This window comes from Aythya fuligula, chromosome 23 (genome assembly GCF_009819795.1).
Source record: "Aythya fuligula isolate bAytFul2 chromosome 23, bAytFul2.pri, whole genome shotgun sequence".
Taxonomy (NCBI): Eukaryota; Metazoa; Chordata; class Aves; order Anseriformes; family Anatidae; genus Aythya; species Aythya fuligula.
The window spans coordinates 376808-397531 of NC_045581.1; the positions used below are offsets into that span (position 1 = coordinate 376808).

The following is a 20724-nucleotide window of genomic DNA, read 5'->3' on the forward strand; positions in this document are numbered from 1 at the left end:
CATTAAGCAGTCTAGCTGTTTTTTGTTGTTGTTTTCCCTGGCAAGGTCAATTCATGGGACAATAGTACCAGTATTACACTGGAAAAAATGGTGTGAAAATCATCTACTGTGCGCTGCAGACTGCATAAGCTGTAATGGGGCTGACCAAATTCTGATGTGAAGCAAGATCTGTGTCCTTGTACGTCTGTGGTTATCTGCCTTTGCCACCTGGGTATGGGTGACTTGGGTGAATATCTTTGTCCCCAGCTGAAGATCTCCTTCCATTTCCATGCTTGGATGTTCTTGCCCTCCGTGTTTTAGGGTTTTGCAGTCCCTTATTTCTGTAAGCAAGCTCAGCTCTGCTCTTATCCTCTTGGTGCTTCACTGTTAAAGGCAGCAGGATATCAGAAGAAGGTATCTTCTATTGTATTTTATGTAGTATAAAGGTGCCAGAGCTCCATGCTAATGGTGGAACTCAGACATTTGGCTTACTGACCAAGTTCTGGTAGATCACTCCTGTATATACATGTATGCAGCTACTACCACCCTAGCTTCTGCACCTGCTTTGGCAGAAACTCTTTGTTCTCGTGCTCATACAAAAGCCTCAGCCTAAAATAATCTGAACATGGAATACCTTTAGTCAGGAACAAATTATGGCCTGAAGGTAGTAAGTTAGTCCAGCGTGAGAAAGGTGAGTATATCCACTAGCAGCCAAAGCAACTTCCCTGCAAACAAGGTGAAGGAAGCACGCTTTTCAGCAGGAAGCAGGCTTTTCAGCAGCTGTATGTATTTACCCTGCCACCTGTTGACATTTTCCTGTTTTCTTACTGCCTGAGGGTTGAGATTTATAGAGACTCAGCCTGTTCCCATCAGTGTACTACTCCTCTTCCAAGCTTGCAGTGAAATTTATTTCCCTATCAGTAGCAAGGTAACAGAGTTGATTCTGCTGTAGCTTGCATGTGAGCTGTTAACGTGTACTGGAAAAGGGATATTTCATATGCTTTAAACTGCTTTAAACTTTTTATTCTGACCAATTATCAGTGTACCCTTCATTATGTGCCATGCATGATGCATGTGCCTGGCTCCAGGAAACATCTCATAAGCTGGCACTCTGCAAGTAGCTCTTTTGTGTTTGCCCAAGCCTAGACTTCCAGTGAGAGGAGGTTTGCCAAGAAAAAAAAAAAAAAAAAAAAAAAGAGAGAGAGAAACCTACAGGCTTCATCTACCACTAAGGAACTTTCTGAAAGTCCCCAGTGTGTTCCGCACCCCATTAAAATAGAGGAATGCTGAGGAAAACTTCTAACTGTGGAGGCTGTGCTGTTTATTTTGCATTGCACAGAGCCAATATCTTTGATTTTGAGGGGAAAAAAAAAAAGTATTTGATTTGTTTTTAAGATATCTCATCCACTTTGTCTGCTTTGGAGTGGGTAGGACGAGTATGATGAAAGGGCACAGAGAGATCAGACCAAGATTGGACAACCTGGGTAACTTGCATTGAAAATAGCTTTAGAAGAGAGAGAAAGAGTGAGAGTGCAAAGGCAGACAACTTCATTTACTCAATTTATTAAATCCTATGAACATAAGTGGAGTAAGGAGGTCCTGTCAATTCAGTCATAGTTTCAGACTTCTGTCTCTTGACATTTTTGTCCCTGTTATTCAGCCAAAGTTTCTTGGCAACTTCCATCATTTTTGTGCGGGATGGAGCAGGATACAATTCTTGGAAAGTAGCTTCCATGTGCTGCAGCAATAATCACCAGGTTGGTTTTAGCTGAAAAAGTGTTATTCGCTTGCTTCTGCAGTGGTGTTGGGCAATTGACCTACAGGAGCAAGATTAGGACAGAGGATTTGGGGGCAGGGAAGAATATGCATCTCTAAGAAGTGAAGCTTTTTCTTGATGAATCCATGCTGTAGGTGGCTGTTGAATATTAGGATGTTATGGATCGGATCAGTCCTACCCTGAGGAACAATAGAATAAGACGAATGCATCAGTACTAGCAGGAAAGAGAGAAGAACCCCTTCTGTTTGCACCCTTATGCCTGCAGAACAGACGGAAGGGCTATTCATGCCATTAGCCATTCCAGAGCAATCAAGGAAACCCTTAATAAGCCGTTCCATGGCCTGTTACACAGCTGCAGTTTGAAGGTGATCCGAATTAAGCATTCATGATACCAGACACTGTTGGTGAAGCACGCATGAGAACAAACACAATCATCTTAAATGATCTCCGCTTTCCAATAGCTGAAGTACCTCTGCTGGGAGGTCTGTCTCTAAGTCACGGACAGACAGATTTCACATTTACCTCTCTTATGTTTTTAGTAAAGCAACCCAAATACAGTACCTCCACATATCCAAATACAGAACCTCCACAAAACAAGAAAACAAGATGATTTAACATCTCACTATTGCTAAAACGCAGAGGTATTCCTGAAACATTTAGGAAACTCCAGAACCAACTTTTCTACTGGTCAGACACTGCTCAAACTCATTCTCCTTCCCCAGGAAAGAGGGAAATAAATTTCTGCATTTAAATCTGCTTGTAAAATGTTTTAATGAGCAGCAGAATCAGTGCAAGAAAATGGATAAGGTGCTATAGTCAGGACTATAGTACGGTATGACTGCACACCTGAGTTCCAGGGGACTTCAGAAAGTCTGTAAACCTCTCCCAGAGACACAGGAGGAGATGATAGTGGTCCACATCAGAACACTCTTACCATCTCCCAGCAAATCCCGTCTAGCACTAAAAGTGGTAGAGTATTCACTCATGGGCAGAGGCTCTGTGGTTGAGCTATAGGACATATACAAGGCATAGCAGTGTTTCAGTTGTAAAAACATGATGAATTCAGACCATGAGAATGACCCCATATAGTGATTCCTAACACACCTGTCTCTAGGACTTCACACACAGTTCTTCTTCACCTCCTTGGGATGCCAGTGGAACGTGCTCAGAAGACCTTAGAATACAATGTTGGCCTAAAATGTCTTTCAGCTATTCCATAATCCACTGTAGCCATAATGCCAAGAAATTGCTTTTCAATTGTGACATCTCACTAGTGACTCCACGGCTTTTTGGGGAAGCCAACCAGCTCACAGATACAGTAGGAAAAAGAGGATTTTTAAGGGGTTAAGAACTAAGACTGATAGCATACTGTTTGTCGTGACACAGTTCTTCCCAGCAGGTTTCATATTGCCAGGGAGGTGGGGAGGGAGAGACACTAATGCTTCTGGCTCAGGTTAATCAGCCCCAGCTACAAAGATGGAACCCTGCAGGCAGCTGTATGCATACTCCACGCACTGCTAACACCACATCCCACAGGCTGAACAAAGCAAGACAATGGCATACTTCACAGTGTGCAGCCTCTCTTCCGCAGTTGGTTATCCAGATTATGTTTTCATTACACAAGAAATCATGGACTTTTCATTAGCACTACAGTTATTTACACTGGAAATAAGGCATACCACTTTGCTGCAGTGTTTCTCTGTTGGAAGAGTGGCCCAAGGGGGAAAACAGCTGATCGAGGACAAGAAGCTGTGACATGGTCAACCAGCTGGCTCTACCTTTGTCTAAGCACCTTCTATACCAAAGGCTCCCATTTGCCTTCTGCTGTTCCAGAAAAGATGGAGCTAGCTACATAATCCCCTAGTCCAGCTTCATTGCAACACTTGACAGTTTAATTTACTTTAACATAGGGGGGCTTTTTAGCAGTGATAGAAACTACAAGCCTGTTCAGGCAAATTTAACAGGGAAGGCAGTAAAGGTGAGGAAGGAAAACCTATTTTCTTACTCGTCCATTCTTATCACACACAATCCCCTTCTTTTCAGGGCTCAGTGAAATAAGACCACACTGTTTCAGTAGGTATCTTGCTGATTTCTTGTAAGGAAATCTCATGTGACTGAACCTGTGTACGTTGTACCTTAATCCATCTTTGTTTGAAAGAAGACTTGTATAAGAAACACCCAGAACTACAGAAAGAAAACCACCATTTGGAAAAAAAGTCTTTGGAGAAAGTAACATTTATGTAGAAGTATTTCAGCTGCGTTGCTCCAGAAATTTGCACAACCCCAAGTGAAATCACCATGATTTAGAAGAGGTTTTTTTTTCCATTTGTTTATGGCACTAATTGCTAAGTGCAACAAAAGAACCTTTTATTCACACTCTGCTACTGTAGTAGAGCACTGTCTTCTCCCTGCACGACCACAAATGAGTCTTCTTTAGAAAGTTATTTCTGTGTTAACAAGTCTCTACACACATACCTTTTCACGTTTTTCTACTTTTCTTGCAGTTTTAACAGTAAAGTTAGCACACTAACAACCCATGGACATTTATTTAAAAATAAATAAATAAATAAAATTGTAAGGTTATATACAGGACTGCCTACTTAAGAACAGAATAACAATGATGGTTTTTGTCTACTTTAGGCTAGACATCAGGAAGAGGCTCTTCACCAAGAGGGTGGTCGCACACTGGAACAGGCTCCCCATGGAAGTAGTCACTGCACCAAGCCTGTCTGAATTAAAGAAACGTTTGGACTGTGCATTTAGTCACATGGTCTAGAATTTGGGGTAGACCTGCATGGTGTCAGGAGTTGGACTTGATGATCCTTATGGATCCCTTTCAACTCAAGATATTCTGTAATTCTATGACTATACTTTTTCAGAAGAACTATGACGTTTAAAATCACACAGTAGATTTTTTTTTTTTAATTAAACAGTTACTGAGCATAAGAGAGAGACTGAGTAGTTTATTTGACATTGTTGCAGACCACAGTACAATAGGACAAATTTGGATCACTTTGGCCAAAGCATACAGTCTTCGATGCTGTTTTACACCATAATAAGTAGTGGCCATACAAGGCAAACAGAACTCAGCAGTAGCGACAGCTTAGTCATCATCTTTAAGCTTCTTGATCTTATATTTATGACGCTCAATTTCTTTCTGCAGTCGCTCTATCTCTTTCTTATGGTGATCGATCTCTTCCTCATGGTGCTTCCTCAAGGCAGCGAGCTGCTCCCTCTCCTTCTCCCTGCAAGAAAGCACGCCACGAGATGCCCGGCAGCTCCCGGTCACGGCAGCGCGCACCCGGGGGCAGCACAGCGCCCCGGCGCCGTGCTAGGAGCGTGTGTGTGTGTGTGAGGGGGGGGGGGGGTTGGGTGCGGAGGCGAGGCTTCGGCCTCGCACACGGCCGGTGACCGACCGGGCCGGGCCGGGCCGTGCGGGGCGAGGCAGACCCCCGGCAGGCCCGGCCGCACCGGCGCTCACCTGAAGTACCGCTCCTCCTCGGCCGCCTGCTTCTTGCCGAAGGCGCCGCCGGCCTCGCGGATGGCGCCGCCGCCGCCGCCGCCCTTCCCGGCGCCTTTGCCCAGCTCGCCCAGCTGCGAGGAAAGACAGCGGTGAGGGGACGGCGGCCGCGCGACCCCCGCCGCCCCGGCCCGCCGCCCCCACCTGGTCGGCGCCCGAGCCCGAGCTCCAGGCGCGCTGCTGCTGCGCCACCAGAGCCCCACGCAGGCCGCCCCGCAGCGCCACCGCCGCCGCCATGGCCGCCTGCCCTTGGGCCGCCGCGCGGACGAGACAGCGGCGCGCGGGGGCGGGGCCGACGCCGCGCCCGGCCCAGGCACGTCGGCGGAGACGGGAGGGAGGGGCCGGAGGGGCCGGGCGCGCCGCCCGCGGCCGCCTGAGGGAGCTCCGCGCGGCCCTGCACCCCCCCCCCCGTCGTGCGCGGGGCGGGGCCCATCGCCATGGCTGTGCCGCGGCGGTCACGTGCCGGGGGGCGCCGCCTTCGCCGCTCGGCCTCAGCGTCGCGCTCGGGCGCGCGCGTGGCGTCACGCGGTGCTGGCCATGGCGGCTCCGGGGGAGCGCGGGGCGGGGGGCGCCGCCGAGGAGGCGTTCCTCACCTTCTACAACGAGGTACCGGGCCCTGCCCGCCCCGCCGCCGCCTCGCGGAGACGCTCTCCTGCCAGCGCCGGGGCCTTGGCGGGGCGGCGGCGCCCGCCTGACGGCGGGGGGGGGGCGGCCCGGCCCGGCCGGGAAGGGAAGGGAGGGAGGGGCCGGGGGCGCCGCAGGGGCCGGGCCGGGCCGGGCCGGGGGGGCCGTGCGGGGCGCAGAGAGTGCACGGCCCTGCTCCTGCTCCTGCCCCTCAGCCTGCGCTGCTCCCCTTGGCCTGTGCGCGACTGGCGTGTGTGGAGCTCAGCATCGCCCACGGAAGGGTGCTGCCGATTTAATGGGGGTTATTTGAAAAAAAAAAAAAAAAAAAAAAAAGGATTAACGTAAAAAAAAAAAAAAAAGTAAACTGAACTAAATTAAATAATCGCTGGTCAGAATAAAGCGTTTGTATGCTTGCACTGGTGTGAGTAAACGTTTAATGGGCTCTCCTGCGGATGTTAGGTTCAAATTTTGCCGCAGGTATCCGAGGGATCACGATAACAGTGCTGGTGAAGTGTAGGAGTAAAATGAGGTGACAAAGCCACAGCAGTTGAGCGTAAGATATGTAAGAGGTGGACAGAAGTGTTTTTTTATTATTATTATTTATCTTTAAAAGGTAATGTTGAAATCACTGTCATGCTGTAGAATATGCTGAAAAAAATGTCCTGCTGATGCTTGAGTAAAGTAACTACAGGTTTGGGAGATCCAAGAGGTATTATAAATTGTCGCACTGGATGGTAATTGGTATAGTGATCACACAGGAAAGCAGGTGAGCATGTTGTGATAATAAAGTTAATAAAGGTCTCTTCTGCTCTTCAGGTAAAACAAATTGAAAAACGAGACTCTGTTTTAACATCAAAAAACCAAATTGACAGGCTGACCCGACCCGGATCTTCCTATTTCAACTTGAATCCTTTTGAGGTTAGTCCAAACATTTTATCCTCCTATCTGAACATAGCGTACCAAATCCTAGATCTAACAGGTATTTGTTTCAGTAAAGAAATGAGCATCGTAAAGACATAAATTTCTAAACATAGATTACAGTGCTGAAGTTTTGTAGAATACAGGAGGGTAGTGCATATGTACTTGCTCTCTTCGCTGTTTTATGGCAGGTAGAAACTATTCTTTTCACATGCTCCTCTTGTTTAATGGCACTGGAAGATTGGGCAGATTAGTGCTAAGTACTTTCTGAATGAGAGTATAATAGCTACAGGTGTTATGCTGTCAGGTTCTTTTCTGACCACTCCTGGTTCAGCATTTACAGGTGTGTCTTTTATTATGGGTGTTCATTCCACTGAACTTGTGTAGTGTATAGAATGATAGCAGGGACTCTTATTTCTTACACTAGCGAGCAATTTTGGAGGAGTTCTTGTAAAACAGGTAACTCCATTGCACATTGTATTGTTTCATTCCAGCTACGGTCAGTTATAAATTAGTTTGAAAGCTTGAGGAAGACAGTTACACTTGGACAACATGGACAGCAAATGTGGACTACATTTAAATTTGATTTCCATGTAAATGTTGCTAAGATTTCTGAGAAGTCTTACTTGCCTTTGTCTTGTACTTCAGCGTTCATTTTTTTCTGTTTTGGCTGAAGTAACCATTACCATTCAGAATTTTAGTACATTTCACATCCCTGAGTCGTAAGTGTTTTCCTGGCCCACTCTGTAATAGCTGGATAGAAACATTACTGTTACAAAAAAATGTGTATATCCACAGTATTGAGAAAAGTTGCATTTCTGTACCTGCAGGAAATCACTCTGTTTTACATTTGCATTGTATGCAGTAACATTTTTCTGGTTTGGAAAAGAGTATTGTGCGTACAGTTTTCTAACAACTTTTTTATGCTGCAGTACTTTTGCTATAACCTACGCTGATGGCTGCTAAGTTAATGTATTTGTTTTCCATTTTCAATAACAATGATATTTTTATTTCTGTTGGTTTTGCTCATGTAACAGTGATGAAGAATCTGGGAATACGACAATGGTGGAATAAACATTAGTTTTGTGCATTCCTTGGTAATTTTTTCTAAATTAGAAGTTAGGCTAGATGATTTTAGAGGTCTTTTCCAACCTAAATGATTCTATGATTCCTTGAAATGCAACATATTCTGGTGTTCTGGAACAGGATTTTCCTGTGGGTATTCAGAGAATCATGGAATGGTTTGGGTTGGAGGGGACCTTTAAGGATCATCAAGTTCCAACCTCCCTCCCATGGGCAGGTACACCTTCTACCAGACCAGGTTGATCAAAGTCCCATCCAGCCTGGCCTTAACAAATCCAGGGATAGGGCATCCACAGCTTCTCTGGGCAACCTGTTGCAGTGCCTCACCATTCTCATACTAAAGAATTTCTTCTTTGTATCTAATCTAAATCTACCCTCTTTTAGTTTAAAATCATTACTTCTTGTCCTATCACTTCACTACTTGCAGAGTCCCTCTCCTGCTTTCCTGTAGGCCCCCTTTAGGTACTGGAAGGCTGCTGTGAGGTCTCCCCAGAGCCTTCTCTTCTGCAGGCTGAACAACCCCAACTCCTTCAGCCTGCCTTCACATGAGAAGTGCTCCAGTCCTCTGATGATCTTCATGGCCTCCTGTTGACCCACTCCAACAGGGCCCCAAAAGCTGAACACAGTACTCTGTGTAAGGTCTCATGAGAGCAGAGTAGACTTCCCTCGACCTGCTGGCCATGCTTCTTTTGGCACAACACAGGTTATATTATTGGCTCATACTCTCTTTTCCGTCCACTGAATGAGCTCCTTCCTGATATTGTCTTCATCTGCTTCTTTTTTTTTTTTTTTAATCTGCTCAGGTGCTTTTCAAAATCCTAATTTAAGGCTGGTTAGCCAGATCAGGATCAGTCAATTTATCATGTTAGTACTTGACTTGGAGAATAAGTCGTGAAGGCCATTTAAAAGTAGACTGTGGCTTTTCTGTGAAAGTGCTTTTCATTTACAGATTGTTAATGTCAGACCAGTGTGCATATGCAGTGAGGAGATTCAGTTGCTACTTAGTGCTTCTTATCAGTAAATTGATTGTCACATCCTTAAAGATCAGTAGATCGTGGGCTTGTTCACAGAGGCAAAACAGTAAGACTCTCCTGTCTTCTTTCAAAATGACAAAATCAGTAAATTCTTACAAAGTAGTGTTTTTCCTGCCTGATGTTCTCAGTTATGCATTGTCTGACAGTGTCCCAAACCACCATGTTCTTCGATTTCTGCTAAGCTAAACAACAGGTCTGACTGAAGGTTTAGTCCAAAGGTGGCTGTTCAGGGATGGCAGATGTCTGCACAACACTTGAGTATGGAAAGTACTGTGGCATAATCAATGGAATGTAGCATTGCTAAAAGCAGAATGTTCCAAACGTGCTTTCTCTTAAAATGTTTCTGTTTTCCTAGGTGAAAATTCATGTCCTGAGAAGCGCTCTGATGGCATGTGTTTTCTGGCATTGTGTCTGTATGCCAATGTTTAAAGCTTGCTGCGAGGAACCTGAAACATGCGGTGTACTGTTAAACTTCCTGTGCTGTTTTGGTCTCTTTAGGTACTGCAGATGGATCCTGATGCCACAGATGAAGAAATAAAGAAAAGGTTTCGGCAGGTATTTGGCTTTAGCATTTGAAGCCTATGGAAGGAGACTAGAAGCTCTGTTAAGATTTTGCGGCTGTGCTTGGGGACGAGGAAGGTGGTAAAATTCTATCTGACAAGTAGCCGTTTTGTGAAAAAATGCGTATAACAATCTTTGTATAAGTAAGGGGAGAGCTGCAGAAGGGTGCCTTGTCCATACATGGTATTCTTCTCTGTAAAATGTGTGACTATGCTAATATAAACTGAAATGCCCTCATATAACCAGTTTATTGAAGTTTACTCCAAAGAAAAGGTCAAAATCTGACAAATTAAGATCTGAGAATATCTTTTTTTTCCTCAAATGTATTGTCCAGAAGTTACCTGTGATCCAGAAGTTACCTGACTATATATAATTATTATTCCTTTTTTTGGTCATTTTTGATGGTTGGGCTACCTGGGACAGCAGCAGCCCTACTCACTGACTTTTCTTCATTGCTCCATGCAACACAGGAAACATCCCAGATTTGTTCTGCTGCCAAATCTGCAGGAGAAATTTGAGTCAGTACATGCAACAAAAAGATGTGATATTCAGAGGGTTGCATCTTCCCACCTGATAGACATGAAGAACTGACTTTAGACAGGAAGCTGCGCTTGCTGCCTTGTCCGGACAGAGGAACATAATGTGCAAAAGTGGTGATAGGATGTAGCCTACTCTTCATGGGTAATGGGAAGATAACCTATTTTTTGCTGAATTCTCAATTCTGCATATTAATAAACTGGGGCTGTCAGCTTTAGGCTGATAAAATACCACAAATAAATGTTTGTAAAAAAGTGCATGGAATTTTTTATTGAAGAAATCAAAGATATAAGTGCAGAACTTGGAATAGCCAACAGAAGGAGAAAGATACTGGCTATTGCAAATCACAGAGTAAATCAGCACTATGCTTCTCTTGGGGGACAGGGCCTTTTGCCTGTGAAGTAGCAAGTGTTGTGGGTAAAGTTCAGGAAGTAATGTTCTTTGTCACCAGTGTAGCATTGTGAGTGGTTTTGAATGTTACAGTAGGAAAGATGCAGATAAACTAGAGAGTCCGCACATCAGTGGCAAAAATAAAAGGTACAGAAAAAATAATATCATATGGGGAAATTTTGAAAGAGCTTTTTCATCCTTTGAAAGGGGCAGATGGAGAATGTGTTTTTTCCAGTCCATTTAAGGTTGCACTAAAGATGGTAGCAATCAGTGTCCTATCTGAATAGCACAGGAAGAGTACAGGAGGAAGTTTCCTAAATTTTCAGTAAAGGAGCCTAAGGAAAATCTTACCATTCTTTTAAGTAGTTTAATATTTGAATAATGTTAGGAATGCTGGAAAACTTACTGGGAGATACTGAGTGAAAGATAAACTTTGGCTGAGAATGAACTTTGTAGATTTCTTTCTTCTTAAGGCCAACAGGTCACCCTATCATCCCTATGCTACTGCAGCTGAAAGGTGTTTGCGTGGTTCTGTATAACACAAGCCACTTTCTCAGATAGCCTATTTACTACAGGAGTTGTACTTGATTTTCAGTCAGAAATCTTTATAAGCTTTTACTGATGCATACCTCTACATGTTGTCAGCTGACTTGCGTGTATGCAAAGGAATGTGATCCCCTGTGATTACTTCTGTCTGAGACTATTTCTCTGCTCTCACAGAAATCTCTGAAGTAGTCTTTATCTTTTACAATGATCTTGATAGCAAGATCCTTTCTCTTGCAGTTGTCAATATTGGTACATCCAGACAAAAATCAAGATGATGCAGACAGAGCACAGAAGGCATTTGAAGGTAATGCTCTTGACCTCTTCTGGGCTGGTGTGCGAGAGTAGTTGGACTGCTATTTTTCTGTAGCTGGTTTAAATGTGTATAAGGTCTGAAGGCCCCACTGAAGGACAGAAGAATTGCTTTAGAGATAGATGAGGGAACAGATATGTGGGTTGGCATTTCAGCAGCAGAATTTCACTAGGTGGCAGTAATGGCGTTATCAGATCACAATGGGGACAAACATCCATGTGTTTCCAGGATTGTTCAAGAAAAAGCTGTTTAATATGTGCATTAGATTTTGTTAAAAAACATACAGCAGAAATAAGGTGTTAATTTTAGGCATCTGCTTTGCATTAACCGTGAGGATTTATGAACCTTAAACTTAACCTCATGCCTTGTAACTAAATCACTTGGTAGGACTGATGCCTTAACTTTACTAACTCCAGAGGTGTCTGACAGTCTCTGCCATTACTTCACACAAAATCCAATTTGACAAATAATATCGCTCACCTAGATGTATTGAAAAAAAAAAAAAAACAAAAACGCTCCAAAATCTTTGTAAAGAGCAATCTTGTGATGCCTTTTGAATTTGACTACTGGTGCTATTAATGTTGATGCTTTTTGTTAGCTGTGGATAAAGCATACAAGTTGCTGCTAGATCAGGAGCAAAAGAAGAGAGCCTTGGATGTGATACAGGCAGGAAAAGAATATGTGGAACATACTGTAAGTATTCCATAGCTAGTCCTTTTTAATTTTATTTATAATTCCATTTTAATTTTATACCTGCTATATGTTTCGATCATTAAAAGGTGGGCTGAGCAAAATTCATGGTGCATCTGTGCAGGTGGACTCTGAGCAAGTCAAGGCATGAACAAATGTGCTTTGTCCAAGACTGCTGTTAAGCTCAGTGCAGGATAATTCAGTGAAATTCAGTACTTGAAATAATTAGGTCAGACCCCGTGATCTGACCTAAATATTTCTTTTCAAGTCTGTGAATGAATGATGCAGTTCAGATATGTGTAGGTGAAAGAAAATAGGTGCTGACAGCTGGAGACGGAGAGGTTTTGGGGAAAATGGCCTATAAGATAAGGAAAGTAGCTCCGATTGCATTGACCAAGAGGTTAGTTGAGTGATATGAGCACACTAAAACACAACAAACTTGAGAAAGAATATGATACAGGAGAACTCAGATACTATAAATCAAGGAACATTTTATATTCTGCTTGTTGTTGTTAGTCTTTCAAATATTACAAAGCAAAATAAACTTCCTGCTGGTTTGAATGGTACATATTGGGTATAAATATATCTTAAAAACAAACTAACTGGAAATGAAACAAAGGAATTGTGTTGGATGAATAGTATCTAATATAGTATTTTTAATTACTGCAGTTCATATGATAGTGATCACGTGTATGTTTATCTGGGCATAAGGCTGTGACATTTTGATCTGAAATAAATCCAAATCAAGAACTTACTGTCATCTGAAGTTCTTCCTACAGAATACAGAACTACTTAGATACAATTATGGAAGCCCTGTAAAATTTTGTAGATTCTTATTTTCATTCTTAATCTTAAGGTGAAAGAAAAAAAGAAGCAGTTGAAGAAAGATGGAAAACCTCCCAATGTAGAAGAGGATGATCCTGAAGTTGTAAGTTACATTCTGTTCAGAGAGACTGGGGAGTACAAAATGTGTTTTGAGAAATTAAGAATCTGGTATGCAAGTATTTATTAGACTTGTTAGAGTGTTGCAAATTCTTTTACTTATAGAGAAGAACAAATTAAAAAGTCACTGTAGAAGTTCCATGTGTTGAGAAATATCTAATGCCTTTAAGAAAATAGGATGACTGTAATCTAAAGAGGAAATATATTATGAGACTGTGTAGCTGAGGGTATCCAGTACTTTCCTATGAGCAAGTCTTTATTGCTTGTCCATCACGAAGTGTTTTTGAATTGAATATCTTGTATTCTGAATGCTGGAACTATGACACTCTTTACTGTTAGTAGAGGTATGTATAATAACCCATTGCAGCATGTCTAAAATGGGCTTTTAGTGACAATTTGTGGTAAGAGCTGTTTGGTCTGTTTCTTGCATATAGTGTGTGAGGACAGATTCAGTGTTCTGCAACACATCATTTATGGTGTGACATAATATAGCTGCTCTTAGCTGGTTTCTAGTCTGAAAAAGTCAAGTGGTATTTGAGGCTTTAATAGTCTTAAACATGATTTAGATGTTTCTCAAACAATGAAACACATTAGTCTTACCGTATTCACCCCTTTTTTTCCTACAAAGTGTTTTTTTTTTTCACTTGGTATTGTCACAGTAACCCCAAAGCAGTCTTATTTTCTATTGGTTGTCTGAAGTCTCTTGCTGTTCTTTAATAATGAAAGGATCTTTTGTTTTAAAGTATACTGTTATGTCCCACTGGAAAGTCAGTGCTAGACTTACTAAAACACATTAAGAAGGCCTGCTGGAAATTACCATCTGTACAGTGACCATTTTTTGTCAAATATCATGACGTTAAAGGACTCAACAGAAGACGTAAAAGAGCTTGAAATGAAAAGTTGTTTAGGCACAGATTCGTGAATACAAATGAAAATGTCACGTTAGTAGTTTTTTCCTAGTGGTGTTGGGGCCAGAATTTAATCAGTAGTGGTTGATAACCTATTCCATGCCTCTGCTATTAACTACAGTCAAGGCAGGATATGAGGCTATGTGAGCACACATATGCTTTACGTTCTTTTTATGCTTGTTATATTCTTAAATAAAATAGACTTCTCTAACTGTGTTAATGTGCATTATTTTAAGATAAGATTTGTGTTCCACAGTTCAAACAAGCTGTATACAAACAGACAATGAAGCTCTTTGCTGAACTGGAAATTAAGAGAAAAGAAAGAGAAGCTAAAGAAATGCATGAAAGGTATGAGCAGCACTCTGTTCAGTTCAGGGTCTTCTTTTCCCCTCATACTTCCTTGGAGAATATTAGAAATCACAGAATCTGAGAATAGTCTAAGTTGGAACAGGCATTTGGAGGTCGTGTGGTCCAACCTCCTGCTGAAAGCACAGCCTCGAATTGGATTAACAAGGGGGTCCTCTGACACTGAGGCTCGCATACTTCAGTGATGTAGATTCCACCAGTTCACTGAGCATCCTATTGGTTGTAGAGGTCTGTGCATGAGAAATTCAAATAGGAAACTTGCTCTCCAGTATTTAAGACATTGGTATATTTGGTATGTTTAATATTCTGTGGAAGCAAGCCAAAACAGTCAAATGGTGATACACTTCTGCATGTTGTTAGCATGCAAATAATTGATTTTTAATTAAGTGTCAGAAATACTCTGTGCCATGTTGATCCTGAACTACTTTGTGTTTTGATCATGTGTTGCCTCAGTGCTTACTGTGGATGCACTTCATAGAGCAGGGCTTCGTTAGTGGTCAGTGAAGGCAGTCTGGGAGATGGTTACAAGGCACTACTTTGGACTACACATGAAAATTAGGGAGAAAAGTCTGTCTTTCTTACTGTGGATGCTCAAGTGTTTGTTAACACTATATTAATGTGTATGCTCAATCATTTTAGAGACTTACTGCTAGAATTTTGAAGGATTCCAACTTGTTTTGCAAGAGAAGATGACTCTGATTAAATACATGTGTGCTGTCAGTGGTGCCAAACCATCTTCTCTGCTCTCTCCATATTTGAAACAAAATTTTATTTGTTGTGCAATCTTAGTTGTGCGTATTTATCTCTTCTGATAAGCACTTTAATCTGCCAAGAAGTCAGAAGAGCTTTCTGGGACATTTTGAAAGTGTCACTGTGTTTCTTTAATATAGATGCTTGTGGTTCAAAACTTCTTTATGGTTTCCTTTCCAGGAAACGACAGAGGGAAGAAGAAATTGAGGCACAGGAGAAAGCTAAACGAGAGCGAGAATGGCAGAAGAACTTTGAGGTAATCAGCAGGTTAACTCAGGGTCACTTGCTGAATGGGCCTCAGCAATTCTTAGCCATGCTGCTGGAAATTCCCTAGCGAGAAAAAGAGAGACTTGTCTGCAAGTGTTGCAAGATAACTTGCATAGACGCTTAAAATGTTTTGCAGAAGCCTGGGTTTTGTCCTTGTACGGTGAGAAGAGCCCACTGATAGAGCTTTGATACTGGCTTTCCAACAGGTGTATCTTAAATGAAGTTGTATAGTATTTTTCAGCTCTGTCAGCAGCTTAGTCAGAAATTTGAATTACTTCTTACCCCAGGTCACTGGTGATCAGTAAAACTTAATTAAGCAGCTGTTCAACCACTGGTGTTGGATGGTGTTGATACTTTTCAGTCTGGTTGCTAACACTTATGCAATCTATATCTTATGCAGATATCAAAGACCTGAATGTCACTTCTCTTTGCCACTTCCACTCTGTATTCAAGGTTTAAGCATATCAGAAGTAGCTTTGTGGTTGGTTATCGTGCTGTTATTCTAGGTGTCAAACCTACAGCCTGCCAAAACATTTAATCTAGCCTCTTACCTTGTTACACACCAGGGGTAAAGTTCTGTGACATGGAGGGCTGGGTGGGTATGAAGGAAGTTAGTAGTCATGTGCAGCACCTGCTGAAAAGATGAGCTAGACAGTTCATTTAAACCAAAACCTGATCCCAGGGTATGTTCAAGAGACCTTTTAAGAGCAGGGTGTTTAAGAGAGAAGTGTATGGGCTGGGTTGGCATCCTGTGGAAAGCAGACAGTTGGGATTTTTCCAGAGACACCTCTGGGCAGAGTTTGTCTGTGTCCATATACTATATAATATGGATGGAGGAAGCTGGATATTCTGGAAAACACTGAATGGACTGCAGTTATGTTGAGTGTGCTATGAGGTTTTGTCATGTAATGGCAGACAAAGAAATGCATGTGCCACTGGTATTCTGCTGGCAGAAGCTCTGTATTCTGTGGCTGTAGTGGCTGGAGAAGTTGGGTGTTGATGCTTTACAGATGCAGCTGAGGAAATGTGAGAAAGTATTACAAGCAAAACAAGCAAATAATGATGGACCAAACAGGAGAGCTGCAGAGCTATTGGTACTGCAGCCCTTAGTACTAGCCAGTACTCAACTACTCCTGGACAGCTGAAGCTCTGCTTTTGCAGAAAAGTATCTTCTCCAGCCTTGCTGGTGACCACTTAATCCATATGAGCAAAAAAAAAATTATCAGAGCTAGGTGCTAACATCCAAAATGGATCATCTGAATCTACAGGCATAAGAATTATTTCTGCTAGCGATCATTGTTGAGGGAAGGTAATTAGAGACAAAATAACACATGATTTCTTAGCTGCTCTTGTATGTGTCCTGACTCAGTGTTTGCCTTTACAGTATATCTGAAAGAAATGTGTATGATACAAATGTTATTGCTTGGAATGAAGCTTAAACCTTAAGGAAAAAAAGACTAAATTGATGTTATGCAGGTTTTTTTTTTTGTTCGTTTGTTTTATTAAAAAAAAAAAAAAAAAGAACCCCAAAGGTGCTTGAGCTGTACCACTGTACTGCTCTTCTGTGGTTTCTTGCTCCTGGTGATTCCGGTCCTTGTCTGCATATTGGATACCTAGTCTGGTTAGGTGTCCTGTCTCTTTATCCTAAAGACCTGTATGATTTGTGTATGTTCTACAGTGTTGCTAAATCCTCATAGGAATATCTCTGAAGCTATTCATAGTCTGCTTTGAGAGCTGAGTCATATCTTGATGCACCATAGAAAAGGAACAAGTTGGAATGTGTTTCCGCCTCCATTGCTCCCAATGCAATTCAGGATACCCTTAGCCTTTTCTGCAGCAAGGGCATGTTGCTTGTGGTCAACTGTGTCCACCAGGACCCTCAGGGCCTTCTCTGCAGAGCTCCTTTGCAGCTGGGTGGTGTCCAACATATATTGGTGCCTGGCGTTGTTCCTCCCCATGGGTAGGACTTTGTACTTCTTGTTGATCTTCATGAAGTTCTTACTGGCCCATTCTACAGCCTGTCGAGGTCCCCCTAGATAGCAGCACCAATCCCCAACGTATTGGGGGGATCCCAGCTCTGTGTTGTTTGCAAACTTAGTGAAAGTGTATTCCATCTTGTCTTTGTAGAATCCTGCACCTGGGAAGGAACAACTGCATGTATTAGTACGGGCTGGGGGGTGACCTGCTGGAGAGGACTCTGTGGAGAAGGACCTGGGGGTCCTGGTGGACGACAGGTTGACTATGAGCTGCCAGCAGTGTGCCCTGGTGGCCAAGAAGGCCAGTGGGATCCTGGTGAGCATAAAAAGGAGCATGGCCAGCAGGTCAAGGGAGGTGATCCTCCCCCTCTACTCTGCCCTGGTCAGGCCTCACCTGGAGTACTGTGTCCAGTTCTGGGCTCCCCGGTACGAAAAAGAAAGGGATCTCCTGGAAAGAGCCCAGCAGAGGGCCACAAAGGTAATACGGGGCCTGGAGCATCTTCCCTATGAGGAAAGGCTGAGAGACCTGGATCTGTTCAGCCTTGAGAAGAGAAGACTGAGAGGGGATCTTATTAATGTTTACAAATATCTGAAGTGTGGGAGAAAGAGGGATTTGGCCAACCTCTTTTCAGTGCTTTGGGGGGGCAGGACAAGAGGCAATGGCCACAAAATGGAGGACAGGAAGTTCTGCACGAACATGCGAAAGAACTTCTTTACGGTGAGGGTGACGGAGCACTGGAACAGGCTGCCCAGGGAGGTTGTGGAGTCTCCTTCTCTGGAGATACTCAAGGCCTGTCTGGATGCCTGCCTGGGCAACCTGCTCTGGGGAACCCCTGCTTTGGCAGCAGGGTTGGACCCAATGATCTCTTGAGGTTCCTTCCAACCCCTACAATTCTGTGACTCCAGATTGCTGGTATTGACCGGCCTTCTCCTGTATGGCTGCAGAGGAAGATGGGAGTGAGAACAGCTATCCTAGCCTGAGCCTGTGTGTAGTACCACTATTCCAGGCACAGATATATTCAGAAGGACCTTGAACATGTGGATTGTACAGTGAAATGAATCATCCCTGGGCTTGTTCAGTCCTACTGTGTAAAACCTTCAGCCTGTAGGGATTGTAGCCTGGGTTTGTGGGGTATGAGTTTATTAATTTATTGAGGGGTTTCTGCTGCTCAGAGGATAGGCTGGGAAGAGGAGAAAAGAGAGCACCATAAGAGACCTTTTTTTATTGCATCTTTGTGGTGAAGCCTGTGGCAAAAAGTGTGAGAGAAGACAGCAGTATGTTTCCCTTCTCTCTTACTTCTCTCTGCCTCCAAGCTGCAGCACAAAGAGAACTGTCACAAGGATGTGAGAGTAAGAAAATGGTGCATTATGGGCTGACAGATTGGGAACATTCATTGGAGATGATGGTTCTTATTTGCTTTGTACGTCAGAGGACTCTCTAAACTGTAATCAGGACTGCACATTTCAAGCTGGTTGCTTTTGAAACAAGAAAACAGTATGCTACTTACACTGGTGTTCATGAGCTCACTTGTGGTTGTACTGTGCTGCATCTACTGCTCCGGCTCTTTACAATGTCTGTATGTTCTGGCTGCCGGGGTGCTGGGTAAGGGGCAAATTAATCTCTTGGAACTGTTACACAAGGGATGTTCTCTGGATCTTGAACTCCTTAACCCTCTAGTTCCTCTCTGTTTTTCCCAGGAAAGTCGGGATGGTCGTGTGGACAGCTGGAGAAATTTCCAGGCAAATACTAAGGGGAAGAAAGAAAAGAAAAACAGGACCTTCCTGAGACCTCCCAAAGTAAAAATGGAGCAGCGTGAATGATCCTGGCAGCACTGCCCAAGTGCAGATCCTCAGTCCCGTCCCTGCTTTTAAGGACTCATTGGCACCTAGAGTAAGAATTGCTTTTTAGTAGACTGTTTCCAGTACAATTAATTATTGGTCAAAGTATTTTTTGTACTCTGTCCATTTGAACTAGGGCCATAGTATGAACCCAGCCAGGAACCCGCTACATGTAGAATACTTGGCTTAGGAGTGCCCCGCCATTATTGCTGTCCCATCTGTCTGCTGACCTGCAATTCAGTGTTTTGTACTTTACAGAGATTGTGCTGTTTCACCATATTCATTTCTAGTTTGAGAGCTGAACACAGTGTCAGAAATGTACCTGTCCAGGCGTCATCTTTCTCAGCAAGTCCAGCTTTGGAAAGGTCCAAACTGACTCTGGGAATCTGCTTCCTGCACTGTGCAGTGCAGCTGACCTGCAGTTAAAAGTCCTGCAGCTCCTCACTGAACTGAGTGATGCTTGGAAGGACCCTTCTCCCCAAGATCTGATTTCCAACTGAAAAAAATCCCAGCTCTCAGCCTTTGACTCCTGTTAATCTCAGACCAGTTGGTCACTTTCTGTGAAGGAAAAAATAACGTCTCTCAATTAATAGTTAAGTTGCAATGGTCTGTATGTAAAATAAATTTTTACCCAAAGTAACTGTTCTTTCTGCATGGAATTATTCAAAAATACAATTGCAAGTGTGTGAGTTGAGTGGTGGCCACTGAGATGTTACTCCTGCTCAGCACGAACACTTTCCTTGGTAAGATATGATGGATTTAAGTTTTAAAATCCTACTTCAGGTGTGCATTTAAGTTTTGAAGAGATTCTGAAGTATTTAAAGGTATTCCAAGTGCAGTATAGTACAGATTCACATGTGCCTGACAATCTCCTCTGGAGACCTGTGGCTGAGTTTAGACATTCTTCTCTTCTCTCATGATGGCAGTTCCCATACCTGGTCCTGTTGGTAGCTGCCCCCATGAAGATACGGCTTTTCTTTCTCCTCACTGCTCCCTTCACTTGGACTTCATCATCTATACCCTTATCTTCAGTTGAGTTCAATCCTTTGTGCTGTTCTTTGTGCCTAAGGCGCGGTTGAGGTTTCTCTTGAGGAAGATTGGATCCGCTGCCCTTGAAGAGATGTGTCCATTTTCTAAAGTCTCAACCCATAAGTTTTGATTAATAGCGTTCTATTTCTGCATGCTGCAGAGGAGTGACATAAAGTTGCTGTGTTACCATACAGATTTTCCTGCAGAAAATTGCTTTTCTTACAGAAAGTAGCTTCCAAAGAAATAGTGCTTTCTGACAGGGCCCAGGGCTTAGATGAATTTGCTGAAAAGCAGCTGGTGTGTTCTCCACTTGCCTTTGTTTCTTCTTTTCCTCTAATGAACTGGGCTGTATGACTGAATGTAAAGTGAAACAGCTTTTCCTAATAAAACTAAGGTATTTTGGTGTTTTATACATAAACTATCTCTTAAAACAGTAGAATGTGATTCCTATTTTCTGTGTAAATAGAAGAATACAGTTCTTTTTACCTCATTTGTCCTGCTAGGTTTAACCTGATAAATAGATAGCTCAAGCTGAGCCTCAGGGGTCAAAACACAGCTTAAATAATATGTTGATGACATCTGGGTGACACACAAGAGCCAAACAGTATTTAGCAGTAGACTAAAGTGGGCTGATAGGTATGGGAGACTTTGAACTATGCAGCATGACTGTGTTCAGGC

At 43.0% G+C, this 20724-nt stretch overlaps 2 protein-coding genes across 2 annotated transcripts; one reads left to right on the forward strand and one right to left on the reverse strand.

Annotated features, from left to right (window-relative positions):
* Positions 1 to 4699: 4699 nt before the first annotated feature.
* On the reverse strand, positions 4700 to 5513 carry ATP5IF1 (ATP synthase inhibitory factor subunit 1). The gene is made up of 3 exons (XM_032202452.1): positions 5421 to 5513; positions 5238 to 5350; positions 4700 to 5001 (listed from the first exon to the last, which is right to left on the reverse strand). The coding sequence occupies exons 1-3, from the start codon at positions 5511 to 5513 to the stop codon at positions 4860 to 4862; spliced, it is 348 nt and encodes a 115-aa protein (XP_032058343.1). The 3' UTR covers positions 4700 to 4859.
* Positions 5514 to 5790: 277 nt separating this feature from the next.
* On the forward strand, positions 5791 to 19657 carry DNAJC8 (DnaJ heat shock protein family (Hsp40) member C8). The gene is made up of 9 exons (XM_032202346.1): positions 5791 to 5882; positions 6717 to 6818; positions 9434 to 9490; positions 11207 to 11273; positions 11878 to 11972; positions 12826 to 12897; positions 14076 to 14167; positions 15116 to 15191; positions 18877 to 19657. Exons 1-9 carry the CDS (start codon positions 5814 to 5816, stop codon positions 18997 to 18999), a joined length of 753 nt encoding a protein of 250 aa, XP_032058237.1. The 5' UTR covers positions 5791 to 5813; the 3' UTR covers positions 19000 to 19657.
* Positions 19658 to 20724: the final 1067 nt, after the last annotated feature.

Coding starts and splice junctions, on each gene's coding strand:
- ATP5IF1 (XM_032202452.1), bottom strand. CDS start 5,513: ATGGCGGCGGCGGTGGCGCTGCGGGGCGGCCTGCGTGGGGCTCTGGTG. Junction 5,351..5,420: donor CGGGCTCGGGCGCCGACCAG/GTGGGGGCGGCG, acceptor CTTTCCTCGCAG/CTGGGCGAGCTGGGCAAAGG. Junction 5,002..5,237: donor GAGGAGGAGCGGTACTTCAG/GTGAGCGCCGGT, acceptor GCTTTCTTGCAG/GGAGAAGGAGAGGGAGCAGC.
- DNAJC8 (XM_032202346.1), top strand. CDS start 5,814: ATGGCGGCTCCGGGGGAGCGCGGGGCGGGGGGCGCCGCCGAGGAGGCG. Junction 11,274..11,877: donor AGCACAGAAGGCATTTGAAG/GTAATGCTCTTG, acceptor GCTTTTTGTTAG/CTGTGGATAAAGCATACAAG. Junction 15,192..18,876: donor AATGGCAGAAGAACTTTGAG/GTAATCAGCAGG, acceptor TGTTTTTCCCAG/GAAAGTCGGGATGGTCGTGT.